Here is a 15218-nt window from a genome sequence, read left to right as displayed (position 1 = left end):
TGCACTTGCAGCCTCCACAGTCACAGGAGCCGGTCTCTTAAACTAAACCTCCCCCTCCACAGACACACGTGCCACACAGGTTCTATGTCTCTGGAGAACCCCAACAAACACACTTAGTGTCTCTGGCTGCTTTTGTGGGACAACAGCAGAGTTCAGTAGCTGCAACAGACACCGTGGGGCCTGCAGAACTGATGACTTTAACAGAAAGAGTTTGCAGAGTGACCTAGAGGCCACCGAGGGGGGAATCAGGGGTGGAAGTTGTGAGCCCTGGCTTCCCTAGCTGTCCCCCCTGCAGGTGTCCTGCCTCCTCTGGGCCTCAGCTTCCTTCCTCACCTGCAAAGTGGCCTTAGGTGTGGGCCCCAGAGCCGCCGTCACAGACGCTGATCCACCATTGGCGTGAACTGGATGCGTCAAAATGATCCAGAAAGCTCGTTCACCTCCTGCTTGCTGCCCCCCACCCCACCCCTGTGTCAGAGACCACGCTTGGTGGGCCCAGGATGGGGCCAGGACCACGTGTCACTAAAGTTCCACAGTGATCCGCGCCCGCCATGTCTTACAGTCCGTGTCTTAGTCTCTACGCCCAGTGGCAGCACTGACCTCCTCCCGGAGAATGGCCGGGCCAGCACACGCCCTCTGGGCTCGCCGAGGCCTGTGCGGGGTGGACTCCGAGAGAGGGGAGAGCGTCGCCCTCAGCAAAGGCCCCTCCGCGCACCCTCCCTAAGCGAACTCGTGCTCCGGGCAGAGACAGGCCCTGGGCGAGGGGGAGAGCTGAGATGAAGTTCCTCACGTGACTGCAGTGGCTGGGTGGTGGCCTCCCGAAGGCTGTGTCCACCTGGACTCTCTTATTTGGATAAAGGGTCTTTGAACACGTGATTAAGTTAAGACTCTTTAGATGAGAGTATCTTGGCTTACCCAGGTGGGCCTAAATTCAAGGCAGGTGTCCTTATAAGAAAGCAGCTGAGGGAGATTAGAGACAGAAGCGAAAGAGGGTCACATGAAGACAGAGGCCGCCAAGGAAGGACTGGGGCCCCAGGAGCTGGAAGAGGCAGGAAGGATCCTCCCCTGGAGCCTTTGGAGGGAGGATGGACCTGCTGACACCTTGGCTTCTAGTCTCCAGAACTGTGAGGGGATACATTTCTGTTGTTACAGGCCACCTGGTTTGTCTTTGTTGGCTACGGCAGCCACAGGAAATTAACATATCTGTCACTGTCATCATCATCACCGTCATTTTCATCATTGTTAAACACTCCCTATGGGCCAGAAACTGTTCTAAACATGCAGTTTCCATCTCATGTAACCTTCCAGCCAAATCTATGAGATATGTGCTTTGGTTAGTCCCACTATGCAAAAGAGACACCTTTGCCACGAGGGCACGCTTGCCCAGAGTCATGCACGTCTAAGCGGCAGCACTGATATTGGAACCTGGGTCTCCCTGGCCCAGTAGCCCCAGCTCTTAACCACCGAGCCCTGCGCTCTCCAAGCCACAAGCTGGGCAGCTAGCCTGGGCGCAGGGACCTGCTAGGGCCGTCCCAGCTACAATCCCTGCCACTCAGACAGCGAGGAAGAAATGGCCTGGCTCCCAAAGGTCCTTGTGCAGTTTATCCACTTAGAGAGGGAGACAGGGATTGTCACCTTCTGCACAAGCCTGGGTGTCAGGCCTCAGGTACAGATGGCAGTTTAACCTGGGTCATTAGAAACATGCCAGTAATTTGCTCCAAGTTCTGCAAAGCCCAGGAGTGATCACCACGGGATCCTGTGGCACTGAGACCCCCCATGTCACCACGCTGCTCCCTGTCACAGATGAGTATGACTTCCCAGGAGGGGCTCCATGATCCGGAGCGTGGGCTGTGAGCTCCGGCCCCCTCGGCAGACCGGGACAGTTACCGCTCGGAGCTGGTGGCTCCCATTCCGGCAGAAGGGGCACCACAGTACCTCCCGGGAGGGCTGCCAGGCCCGCACGAACTTGTCCCGCTACAGTTACCATGTGAGGGTGTTGCCAGGGGCAGGAGAGGCGGGTGGGGAGTTAGTGCCTAATGGAGACAGAGCTTCAGTTTGGGAAGATGGAATGTTCTGGATGGTGGTGATGGTTACACAACAACAGGAATATGCTTAACACCGCTGAACTGTGCACTCAACAATAGTTAAGATAGTAAATTTTAGGTTATGTGCATTTTGCCACAATAAAAACAATCTGAATTTGTAAATTCTCTTGAAAAACAGCAAGATCTGGCCACGTCGGGTCCATTCGCCTGCATGTCAGAGCCTGCCCTCTTGGGCCAGGCATGCGTCCCAGGCCCCACCACTCCCCATCGTCTTGCTGTCACAGAGGCCAGGTGTCAGTTGCCACTTACTTCTAATGGATTCTGTTTATCTGAAAGGTGGGCTTCTACTTCTCTATGTCCACACCACTCTGAACAGTGGGGAGAGCAAAGGTTATTGATGGGCAGTAGGATTTATTGTTCACAACTGGTCCACTTTATGGACTTATGTGACGGCCTGCTGCAGCTAAATCAGTGGTTGTCAAAGTGTGGCACACCCAGGAGTGGTTAGAAATGCAGAGCCCTTGGCTCACCCCATCTCCCACCCAGACCTGCCGAAGCAGACCCTCTGGCAGGCCTGGCCACCTGTGTGTCACCAAGCCAGACACCCCCATGACCCGAATGCATGCTCACACTGGCCACCCACTCCCATGGCCAGCCCTGTGACCCGCCCTGTGGTGGGGGGAGGGGCTGAGCAGCACCCAGGGAGGACACCCCCCACATGACTCACATCGTGCCGGAGTTTCCCGAGGATAGTTGGGAACACGCCCAGGGGGGCATCCATTCCTGCAAACCCCACCTTGCTGAAGCCTGAGCCGTAGTCACAGATGAGGGGCACACTGTCCATCCTGCTGCATGCCACCTGGAGGAGGCTGTGGAGAGACCACACGGTTACTCATGCTGTTGGCAGGGCACTGGCCCTTGGGGTGAGCATTATGCCAGGCGCCAAGCTCGGGGTTCCCAGGGCAGGCAGGTCCAGGGCAGTGTGGGCGGCTTCCCCACACCCCGGGCTGGGCCCTATAGGTGGGGCATGGGGGGAGCCACTCTCTGGATTCTGCAGGCAGGTCGCTGGAGTAGGGCACTTTCCCATGACCATTTGCACATGGCAGCCTTGGAGAAGGGAGGCCATGGGGGGATCCTGGGCTAAGGCTTTTGCCTCCACCTGTTTCTGGCAAGCTCTGTGTCTGGCTTCGCGGGTGGTTGTCTGAATCTGGAGTAGCACTTCCCATCCATCGAGGGAGGGGCTTTGGGCAGGGGCCGGCAGGAGAGCCCCGTACAGCTGGGACCCCGGCCATCTGCAGGCTTGTGGGCGCAGCCAGTGCCCTGATTCCCAGCACCGAACCCGCCTGGGAGGCTCCGCTGGCCTCCCACCCCAGGGCGAAACCCATCTCCCTCTGCTTTGCTTCTAGAGAACTTTTCCCTACTTTTGCGAGTTTGGAAAACATGAGAAAATATAAAGAGCATCACCATCGCCACAGCCCCCACGACTGTCCCTGCAACATTTTGGTATCTCTATTTCCAACCGATTTTGATGCGATATATAGATTTTTAAAAAATCAATTACCCTCAAAATGAATGAGTCCATTTTCTCTTTTGAATATGGTGTTTTAATTAAATCTTTACCATGACAAGTGTTTTCTTCATTTTAAAAGCAACTTCTTTGGATGGAGAACGAATTTGGTTGGCTCTACATGTTCGTTGCAGAAAATAGAGAAAACTGTGAGGAAAAACAGACCCCTTCCCAAATCCTACAATCATAGATGGCCTTTGTTATGTTTGGGCATTTACCGTTCCAGCCCACATAGACGGCAGAGCTGTCCCTGTTTACTCAGCGCCTCTGTGAACAGCCGTGTACAGCACGATTCTAGGAGGGGCCGAGGTGTAGCCTTGCTATGTTTATCACGTGCATACATTATATATATTACATACAATATATACAGTACAAAGTTTTGTATCAGACTTTTCAATTGAGCCTTATAGACATTCTCATGTTATTAAGTATTGTGTGGAAGCAGTCTTTCTTTTTTTAGAGGCAGAGTCTCACTCCATCACCCAGGCTGAAGTACAGTGGTGTGACCCCAGCTCACTGCAGCCTCAAACTCCAGGGTTCAAGTGATCCTCCTGCCTCAGCCTCCCGAGTAGCTGGGACTACAGGCGAGTGCTACCACGCCCGGCTATATTTTTTCTATTTTTAGTAGAGACGGGGTCTTGCTCTTGCTTAGGCTGGTGTCAAACTCCTGACCTCAAGGGATTCTCCCACCTCGACCTCCCAGAGTGCTGGGATTACAGGTGTGACCCACCTCGTCCAGTCCAAGAGTTCTTTATGTATTCTGCATTCTAGACCCTTGTCAAATGTGTGATTTGCCACCATCTTTTTTTCTTATGTTCAAGGTTTTTGTGAAGTGCAATTCTCAAGGATGACGTTTCCATCTCACCAGAAGTTGTCATGACCATTGACTATAAAATCCTCAGAATCACCACCCACCCTCCCAGCATACGTGCCCCGCCTTTGTCATCTTCTACTACACGTGGCGTCTGACGCCTCTGGACCCGTTAGGAGAACCACTTTGGAAGACCCCCAGACCAAGGCCTTGCCAGGCTTTCATCGTGCCACGTCTGTCTCACCCCACCTGAGGTTCCAGCAAGGGGGAGGACTCAGCTCCAAGTGCAGGGTTTGGGGCCGTGTTGAACTCACACTTTGCACGTATCTGCCCTTGGCCTCTGTGCCTCTGGCCTCGTCTCATTCTCCTCTCATCCCTTTCTCATCAGCACATCCGCAGAGGCCAGCGTCATCGCCATCTTTCCTACCTGCCGAGGCGGGAGCGTGCGGGGCCGGGGCCAGGCACCTGTGAGCAGGGATGGGATCTTCTTCTGCAGCTGACTTGCAACCTGGCATGTTACCTCTCAGACTCTCAATATTTGCAAATCAAAAGTGAAATTATTGAGATGATTCAAGCTTAATATATATTTCTGTAGCACGACTATTGCTGAGCATAGAGACCACCAAGTAACCAGTGAGATTCGAACCAGCTGCAGAGTCAACTGTACATGGCTGCAGAATTGATTGCTAAGCTGAGATACAGTGCAGACTGGCCAGGAAGGGCACAGGTCTTCCAGCCAGGCAGATCTGGGTTACACTACTGGCAGGCATTCCACACTGACAAGTGTTAGTCATCTCCTCTATAACATGTGAATAATGAATTAAGTAAGCACCCCGCCTGGCACATAGTACTTGTTCAATAAACAACTACGCATTAAAGAATTAGGAATTGGAAATTTTAAAAATGTCACCAACAAGCTATTGCACATTAAGTTTCTAAACAATAATCCCCACTAGCTAATTTTCCGGGGGGGACATTTAATGTCGTGACACAGGAAGTGGTTGGAGCTGCTCAAGGGGGACTGACTTCCAGCCTGGGCTACAGGGAAGAAGTGACTTGCTGCCAAAGGAGATTTAACACGCCCTGACTTGGGGCCACGAAGAGAGCCCAGCCACTAAAGTGGGTGAGCCCTGACGCACGAGAGACAGAGAGACCAACTGAGGCAGGCTTTGCACTGACCAGTGATGCAGGCAGGCAGAGGAACGGGGCATGGAGATCAGTCCGTGTGGATCTGATGCTGAGTGGCTGTTCTCTGAACAATTATACGCTCATGACGTCCAGCTCTCTTCGATCAGGGTTCTGAACCGCAAAATGAACATCCTGGGTCATGTCGGATCAATGCAGAACAAAGTAATGAAGGACACAATCTAAAGTCCCCAGGGCCCGAGGAAGAGGCCCACTCAGGGGCCAAGATGACAACCTGGCTGCCTTTGGGTTGAATCTGGCCTGTAGGCCTTGTTTCCCGTGGCTGGAACAAATTTGATTTTTGTGCTTAACATTCAAACATGAGACGATTTGTCATTAGAAATCAATCAATCAGTCGATCCCTGGTTTACACAGGAGCCACAGCAAAGGACTTTGTTGTCCTGTGGTAGTGTGGCTGCAGCCGTGTCAAGGCTGCCCCCAGCAGACAGGCTGTGGGTTCCCAGGCAGCTGCCCACTGCTTTGTTCATCTGTGTTGCTCGCACGGCCCCTGTAGGCGTGTGAGTTTGAGATCCTCGGTGCTTAAGATCTATCACCAGTTATTCAGTCATGAGAAAATGGGACAGTGTGGTCAACCTACAGTTCGTTGTTTATGAGGTTGATGAGTAAAATGGAATATGGCACCCAATTGTCACACTCAGTTGTCACACTCAGTGGTCACACTCCCTCCTCATTCTGTCCTCTTCATGACATGCTGGGCTGAGTGGTGTCTCCTTCACCCTGGTAACACGTAGAGGTCCCAAGCACTCCCCAGGGCAGGGCGTGTGCACCGCAGTTCTGGTTGGGAGCCACTGGTGGGGAGGAAAGGGCCCTCGTGACACAGACCTGTCCAAGCCAGGTGCAAGGACAGTTCCCAGGATTGAAACAGTTAGAACCAGATTTTCCAAGTCCCTGAAATAATTTCCTCACCAGGGAAACCATCGCAATGGATGTGATACTATCATTGTTTTCCCTTATTTCTATCCAAAATCATTTCTTCTAAACAACTCCAACACATGAAGACCAAAGTCAGAAAGACCAGTATGTCCGGGTCATCCCCTGACAGCCTCTGGTTCTCTTGCACATCACGCCTGACCTCACCACCCATGGCTGCAAGAGGAGACGTTCTTCCCACCTGTGACTCTGGTGGTCTGATGAGTCCTGTGCCTGCTTAAGTTATACGGCTGCAGAGAAGAGAATTAATGTGAAGGCTCGTGTTTTATAAACCATAAGGTGCTATACGTACCTAAGGTGTGATTGTAGTAACATCAAGGAGTTATCCCTAAGATATTTTGGGTAATTTGAATTTCCCAGATGGTAGAGTTTGAGATGGGTGAGAGTGCGTGTGTGTGTGTGTGTGTGTGTGTAGAGAATGCTGGAGGGGCTTAGACTTGGGAAATGTGTTAGTAGGCTGAAGTATTTGTAAAGAGTTATGTGAGCCCAGGATGGACGGGTAGGTAGGTAAATGGATGGATGGATGTAGTCATTTCTATCCTTCCATCTCTTATACCTCTCTAAGTTCAGACAACTATGTCTTCACCTAATCCATTTACTAGCAAGGAATCTATCTCAAAATGTTCCTTGTAGAAGGAGAAATGATGTATCTGTCTGCTGCCTTTATAAACTTTCTACAATCTTGGCACCCTTTTACAATAAAACACAATCCTATCCTGCAAGTGTGTATGGAATACTAACTCATCACATTACTTAAGCAAGTCCTTGCATCTCTCCAAGTTCACGGAGACGCAGCTGGGGGACTCCACCCTTCTCCTCCCTCTCACCCCATAAAGCCTGAATATCACTGATGCCCTCGGGACAGGATTTGTTCTTCTCATGAGAAACAGATAGGACTGATACAGTGCGGCTACTGTGTGTTTTTCTTAAGCAAATTATACCCAGGCAAGGTCCAGAAGAGAGACCACACAAAACTGTAAGGAAACAGAACATGCACTGTGTCTATGCGTCCTGTTGAAAAGTCCTTCCTTCACTGAGAAGTTGTGCTGGCTGGCTGCCAGTGCTTCCGATGGAAAACAGGGAGAAACAAGCCCCTGCTGATTTAAAGGGGCTGCGACTGGCTGTTCCCAAAGGCACTGCTGCAGGCTCTGAGCAAGACTCTGTTTCTGTGATCAAGGAATTCCCAGACCATAGAGAGAGACAATTGTAAAAAAAAAAAAAAAAAGTGAAATCACTTTAATTCAATGTGATAAGGGCTGTAAAAAGGAGACAGCACTGTGAGTTGACCTGTTGACCTGGGAAGACTGTAGCGGATTCCAGACTGGGACGCAGTTAAGCAAAAGCCCAGAGTGGGGGTGGGCAGAGCTGTCCTTGGACCAGCGTGTGGAAGGACACCCCGATGGTCTTGAGCATCCTCAATTTCTACGCCCTCGGTGCTGTCACATCCGTGGGGGTTCACTGGGACATTAATACCAGCAGCCACGTGGAGAGGACTTGCTTGTGCCAGACACTGTTCTGGGTTAGCCCAGTTAGGCCTCCCAACAGCTCTTCAGGTAAGGGATTGTCAGTCTCTTTTTTTTCAGTGGGGAAACAGGCACAGGGAGATGGAGTGAGATCTCCAGCTGGTGAGACCTGGAGCTAAAACTCAATGCCAAGCAGCCTAATTCCCCATCCACCTTTCCATCTGAGCGGTAAATTGCAAACAGCCAGAAATTCCTTGCAGCTTTTCCTATTACCAAGTGGAACCTATTTTCCCATTCTTAAATCTGGGTCACAGCTGGCCTTGCGACCCCTTTGACCAATAAAATGTGATGAAAGTGACCCTGTGTGAGCTCTGAATGTAGTCACAAGAGGAGCTGCAGCTTCCTGTCCTGCTACGCTAAGACCACCATGCTGAGAGCCTGCACCAGCCTCTCAGAAAAGAGGCGGCCAAGTGGAACAGAACTGATGTGCCCAGCCAGCAACCAACCACCTGCTAGACATGTGACTGAGGCCATCTTGGATGATGCACCTCCAAGTGACCTGCTGGGTGACCCTAGATGTACAAAACAGCTCAGAGAGACCAGCAAAACCAGCTTAAACCAGAAGAAACCCTGAGCTGACCTGTAGACTGGTAAGTATTAATATAAGATGGTAGTTGTCACAAGCCATGAAGCCTCGGGATGGTTGTTATGTAGCAAAAGCTGATTGATACACTCTGCTATGCTGTCTCTGTGCTCTGAATAAATGGTCCTTCCCAGACCTCTGCCACCTGCTTTCAACTGGCTCAAAGTCATCTGCCCACCAGTGCAAAGGTGGCAAACACAGAGAAGCTAAGGAGACTACTAAAAGTCACACTGCAGTGATCTAAACCAGAGATTGGCAAGCTATGCCCTGAAGCTAAATCTGGCCCAGTGAATTTATAAATACAGTTTCACTGGGACACAGCAACACTCGTGCATTTACATACTATCTGTGGCTGCTCTTGCCCCTCCACAACACAGCTCACGGGTTGAGAATGTGTGGCCCACAGAGCCGAAAATATTTACTCTGTCACTCCTTATGGAAGAAGGTTGGCAACCCCTCATCTAGAATTAACACTCTTAACACTATGACAATAGTTCTCAAAGTGTGGTCCCCGGACCAGCAGAATTAGCTTCACTTATTGAAAATGCTGTTCTTGGTCCTCATCCCAGATCTGCTGAATTGGAGGCGCTGGGCGTGGGCTCCGGCAATCTTAGTGTAAGAAGCCCTCCAGGGGCTTCCCACGCCCACTGCTTCCAGGTGAGACAACAAGGAACCACTGTCTTTGGCTACAGAAACCTGGTGCGGCTGTTGATTCTCTGATCTAAAAAGCAATTTCTTTTTTCTCACTCCCAGCCTTTCGGGAAGTGATCATTGCTTTCAAGTCTTATTTTCCTGAGTTAATCTGCCCGTGGCAAGATTGGAGACTGGCTGTCACTCAGTCAAACCCTTGCAGCCCCCAGAAGCCCCTCCAGGCAGGAGGCACGGGAGGGCAGTGGCAGCCTTCTTTCCTGGCCCCTCCAAAATAAATTCAATGTTCACAAAAGGCGTACGAGAGAATGTCTGGAGTGGAGTGCTCTTGTAACATAAAATCAACCGTAAAAAATACAAGCATTTATATTTGAGTGCTGAAGTCTGGGTGAAATAACCAACTCATCTCAGCTTTGGCCATTTTTTCCCAGTTTTAACGTTGAAGGAACCATGTCCCAAAAACCCCTCAGTCCTGGTAAAATTGGGGCAGGTCCTATGTCCGAGACGTAAAAGGCCAGGCTTCCCTGAGCAGGGCCCGAGCACTTCCTCACGCTCCCTGCAGGTGCGGCGGGTGCAGAGCTGGAAGGGGCCCTGCTCAGGGAGCTGTGGCGGGGGTGGGGGGGCAGGTACAAACTTTTCCCCCCGTGGGGACTCTCCAGTGGGACTCCCACAGACCGAGAGCCCCGGGAGTGGCCCAGCAGTGCATGGATGTCCCACCGGGTCAAGTGCCCCTGCGAGGGTCCTCTGCCTTAGGTCGCTGTGTTCTGGACCCAGCAGCTCTGCCACCACAGCTATTGGCTGTCTTGCCTCTGATTCAACCAACAAGCCCAATTTCCACACAAAGTGCAGTTCTTGGGGCTGGGATGAGCCTTTGCAGTCCATTCTCCCTCACAGCTTTTAGAAAACCATCCTGCACACCCTAATGGCCAGGAACAGATGCCCCAGATCTAAGCTGCCCCCCTTGCCAGGGAGCGCTGCACCCCGAGACACAAACAGGGAAGGGATTATTAGTTTTTTAATTGTATTTGATGTATATATGTAGCATAGACACACATGTTAGGGACGACTACTTGTTTTAATAAATTAATAACCCGCCAAGATTACCCACACCTCTGTGCCCTCCCCATGGGCCGTATCTCCCTCTCTCCCTCCCAAGGGCACCCAACAACACTGAAGTCTGAGTTCACGGTTCTCCTGCTCTCCGTGGCAGTTTTATCACAGCTGGACGTATCCCTAAAGAAGATTTTGTTTGGTTTTGCCTGATCCTGAGATTTCTGCAAATGGAATAATCACCCCATGTGTTTCTGTGGTGACCTGCTCATTTCATTTGTCCTCTGGAGGGTCACCCATGTAGATGCGCGTAGCTGTGGGTCATTTTTCACTGCCATGTAGTAGTCCTGGTTCCACCAGATGGATGTGTGTTCGTTTGAGCCATGGGATGTGCTTGAATAGCAGCACACAGCAGAAAAACTGTCCTGTGAGGACAATGCCCCCTTTCTCTGGAGGACGTGGTCGGATGTGAAGATGGGTCCAGAACTGAATTCCGGGGGGATCCAGGTGAGGCTGAGCTCCCCTCTTCTCCCTCATGGCACTCAGCCCATCCCCTAAACAAATGTTGGCCAATTATTTAAGTAATTTGGGTTGAAGGGACAGCAGCTTGTTCTCCTGGGATGCCACGCACACATAGATGTTCAGAACTAAGTGTTTATTTGCGTGAGTAATACATGCACATGCCAAAAATGCAAAACCTTCTGAGGGATCCTGTATTCCAAGAGTGCAGCCCAGGAATGATACACGCCTTTGAGACTCCAGATTTTACTGTTTCTTTCTGCAAAGCAGTTTAAGTTTTTGTGTGCACTGGTGTCCTCTGGTGGCTGTTCAGTAGAACACAATTCTCACGCATCTGTCTCAAATTCAAGTTCCAGGAAGAAAGTTGCTTCGAGTACTATTCCTTCTGAAGCAAAGTTGGCACTTTCCGCCTTTAAACTTACCCCTAACATAATACTATTACAACATTTTAAAAAGTTCTTAAATCATAATAGAAAAAAGGAGAGGCAGTTTTATTACATATGTACTTAATTAAAACATCCAGTTCTGGGTCCTACGAGAATATGAAGACCTCCCATAGGAGCAGTGAGTCTGTCCAGTGCAGGGTTGGCAAATCATGGCCCACTTGCCAAATCGGGCCCACTGTCTGTTTTAGTAAATAAAGTTTTATTGGAACACACCCATTTGTTTAAATATTATCTACGGTTGCTTTCTCACCACATGGGTAATTGCGATAGAGACATCCTGGCCCACAAAGCCTAAGATATTTACAACTGGGTTCTTGCTGGAAAGAGTCTTCCCACTCCTGGCTGAGTGTGTCATTGTAGACACCCATCACGATGACTCAGCCTGGAAAGAAGCTTCCTGTTTGGATTTGATTTTCCACTCATTCATTCATTCATTCAAAACATTGTTGCATACCTACTACGTGTCAGACATTATTTCAGGCCAGAAAAGATTCTTGACATTTTCAAAGTTGGAGAGCTCTAGTATTAATATTTTCAGTTAGGACAGTAAGTCATACAGGTTACTAGCATTTTCTACCCAAAACAGCTTCTCACGTACATGTGTATATGTGTGTGTGTGTGTGTGTGTGTGTGTGTGTGTGTGTGTGTGTGTGTGTGTCTTCTCCTACAGAGCCCACCACCCAGAACGAAAGGTGGTCATTTTAACACAGATGCCCCCTCTGTGCTGGACTGAAATTGGTCACAGGTCCCACCTCCACCTTCACCTGCATCTCCTGCTGGTGCTGGAGGCCAAATCTGTGCGCTGTAGAGGACGTCAACAGGGAGCTCCGGCCGGGCAGGAGGGGAGAGGAGAGAGTGTGTTGGTGAAATCTGGATCTGGTTACAGTCCTACTCAGCGCAGGACTTGCACCTTGACTCAGGCTTCCCTCACTCCCACCGGAGGCACCTGGCTTGTGTCGCTGGTGAGAAATGCAAACGCCTGTGAATGTCGAATATATATCTGGAGGAAGATTCCAACGTAACTTTCATTCACCAGCAGCCACAAGCAGCGCAGGGTTGAGCCTTCTCCTCCACAAACGTAGCCTTGGCCGAGCTGTGGACGTCCTGCTCTGTGTTTACACGTGTTCCAGAAAGCCAGGCCTGTCCCAAGGGTTCTGCCCAGGAGTCCCTGACTCTGGGACTTCGGAGCCCGCATGTGTGTGCACACCCACAGAAGTCATTGAATTCCAGATGCTTTTAAAATTGAATGAGATCATGGAACTAATTTGGTTCAATTTCCATCTAGGAAAAACTCTTTTTTAACAACTGGAGGAAGAGGTAAAGAGGAACATCAAGAGAAAGTATAAACCGTGAACTTTCACTCAGGAGACACTTAGAACTCTCAGTGCACACCCTGCATGTGGTGATCCAAACACCGGGAAGCGGCCACCATCCTCTTACCTGTGTCCCCAGGGAGAGATGTGGGGGGCGTCAGCTTCGTTCTCAAGGAGGTTTATTCAGCAAGTGCTGGTCTCACTCAGGGACATTTGCACTTCCTATTTAAAAAGAAAAGAATCCCAAAGACTTTAATTAAACGGTGTGAACATCTAGGCCAAACCACAGCTACTGAAACAACTGTATGAAAACCCCCGATAATGCCACACACGCCCTTCCTCTTGTTTCATTAGGGAACAGATCCTTCCGGGTAACTGAATTACCCAGTTAACAAACGCTTGATAGACCCCAGCGTTCTCAGACACACCGACATCTCCAAAGGAGATTACAAACCTTTCTGCCTTCCTGTGCACAGATCCTGGGTGTACGGTCAGCTGTCCTTGGTGGCTCGGGGCCATCACCTTGCACAACAATTGCACTGTGCTGTAACACAGCTGTGACCTCAGGGGCCTCACCCTGTGCAGGGACATGAGTCTTGACTGAAATGGCCCCAGAATGTGACCTTTTTGTTTTTATGTTCCTGTTTCTAGTTTTTCTATATCCACTTTTATGGTTGTTTTGGAGCACGTGACCCTCCAGGGATCTGTTCTGCTGAGGACAACAGAGGACCCCAAGGCCTTCGCCTGGGATGGCAAAGAAGTCTGGGTGTTGAAGAACGAGCTTGAACTATGGGGCGTTGCTGTCCTCAGCCCTGCACAGGGGAAGGCGCTGGGAGTGCAGTGGGGACACAGGAGAAGTGGCTGCACACGCACAGGCCGTGGCAGGAGGGCCCAGGTGGTCTGGCTGGGACCAGGCAAGGACAGAGCAAGTTGCAGTTCACCTGGGTGTGCCAGACAGCCCAGCACTTCGGCTGACACAACAATGCCAGTCAGGTGTGGATGGGCTCAAGGGTAGCTCAGTGTGAAGATGCCAATTTCAGTATCGGAAAACCAGGTGTCATATGTATTTCTAGTCTCCACTCAGAATTTATTTTTCCTTTTCTTCTTCTCCCCTGTGAGAACTATAGGAGAGGCAGATCAGGGTTGGGCTTAAAAGCGTGTTCCCTGGAGCGCTCAGGCCTCGTCTGCGTCTTGCTGTGTCCTCTGTCGCTCCCCGGAGAATGCTTGTGATGTAGGTGACGACGGACGTGAGTCATGTAGCAAACAGCCCGCACACTGGTGCACTCCACACACATGTGGCTTTATTGCCTGCGAGTGTTTGGAGGGAGACTGTTGGCAATGACGTTTCTCACCGGGTACAGCCTCCCCTAGCCCAAGGGCCGAGGGCTTTCTCTGCTCTGCCGCTGGCTGCTGGGCATGGCCCGATTGTTGGGGTGGGGTGAGGGTCTCCCTTTCTCCCTGTTCTGATTCTTCACGGTGTGAATTCGGGGAGCTAATCCTGATACCGTTCCCCACTTGGTTCGCTGAGTGCCCCAAGGACTGCGCCCAGCGCTTTACACACATCAGCGCCCTGGCCAGGGCTGCGCCCCTCCTGCTGGCGACGGAGCTCAGATGCAGGTTGCTCTCTTAAGGCCACATGCCGGGGAAGGTACTTCCGGAGATGCCTGGGTCGTTCCTTACTTGGAAGAACAAGTCTCCGGTAGCCTGGAAGTAAACTAGGTCAAGCCTGTGTCCCGCCCACGAGGAGAGGCCTGGAGGCCTCAGGTAGCAAAGACCAAGAGCTTTGCCAGAATTGAGCCGCTTCTGCTTGGGCAGCCGACAGCTCCACTGTCAAGTGCTTCTCTCCAGGGTGCAGTGACCTTGGCCTGTGTCGCTCCTTGGCCTGCCGGCCTTTGTTCAGAGGAGGAAAGGTGTTTCTGGGCATGGGTGGGAACTGCAGTTGTTCGCGTTGGGGTGACCTGAGCTTCTACCCACACAAACGCGGGTGCTTGGCACTGTCCCTACCACCCAGGACCCCACGGTCATCCCCCCATGTGTCGGGGGCAGGGTGCACACGTGAGCTCACACACGGCTCTCATCTTCCCCGGGCTGACTGCAGAGCTGCGTGAGGAAGGCCCCGGAGCTTGGCCACAGGAGGATGCTGCTTCCTCCTTCCCAAGACCCGCACAGTGGCCACATGTGAAACCGTGCCATGGGCAAACCCTCAGGCCTCACTTCCCGGGGTCTGGGCCCAGAAATGGCACTGCCCGTCCTCCCATCTGGCAAGAACAGCTTCTTCAAGATCACGGCGTCTCCTTCTCCTTCCCCGGGCCTGACATCTCAGCCTGGAACTGGCTAGGGCCAGACAATGTCACCTCCCCAGTGTCTCAGCTTCCTCTCCCCTGGGCCTTCTCCCAAAACCTTCTCCAAGGCACCCTACCACTCACCCTGCTGACCTCCCATCCCTGGGTGGCTCCACCTTGATTTAAGCCCAGGTAGAATTCCTGATGTCAGGTGTCTCCACAGCCAAGATCAAAAAGACATTAACCACCAAGCTCGGTGGCAAGGGATTTCGGCTGCCGGGTCCCTTACGCTGTTTAG

General features: G+C 51.4%; 1 protein-coding gene across 1 annotated transcript in view; it reads right to left on the bottom strand.

Moving 5' to 3' along the window:
- The window catches only part of LOC123642792 (actin-42-like), a 36905-nt gene that overhangs the window by 18993 nt on the left and 2694 nt on the right, over positions 1 to 15218 (bottom strand). The window contains exons 2-3 of the mRNA XM_045558214.1: positions 12766 to 12860; positions 2770 to 2911 (exon numbers count right to left, since the gene is read on the bottom strand). Of these exons, the coding sequence (XP_045414170.1) occupies positions 2770 to 2886 (117 nt within the window). The 5' untranslated portion in view covers positions 2887 to 2911; positions 12766 to 12860. The remainder of the gene's footprint in view (positions 1 to 2769; positions 2912 to 12765; positions 12861 to 15218) is intronic.

This window comes from Lemur catta, chromosome 7, assembly GCF_020740605.2.
Source record: "Lemur catta isolate mLemCat1 chromosome 7, mLemCat1.pri, whole genome shotgun sequence".
NCBI classification, from domain to species: domain Eukaryota; kingdom Metazoa; phylum Chordata; class Mammalia; order Primates; family Lemuridae; genus Lemur; species Lemur catta.
The sequence above is the reverse complement of the archived record's forward strand: the minus strand, read 5'-3'. Positions and strand labels throughout refer to the sequence as shown.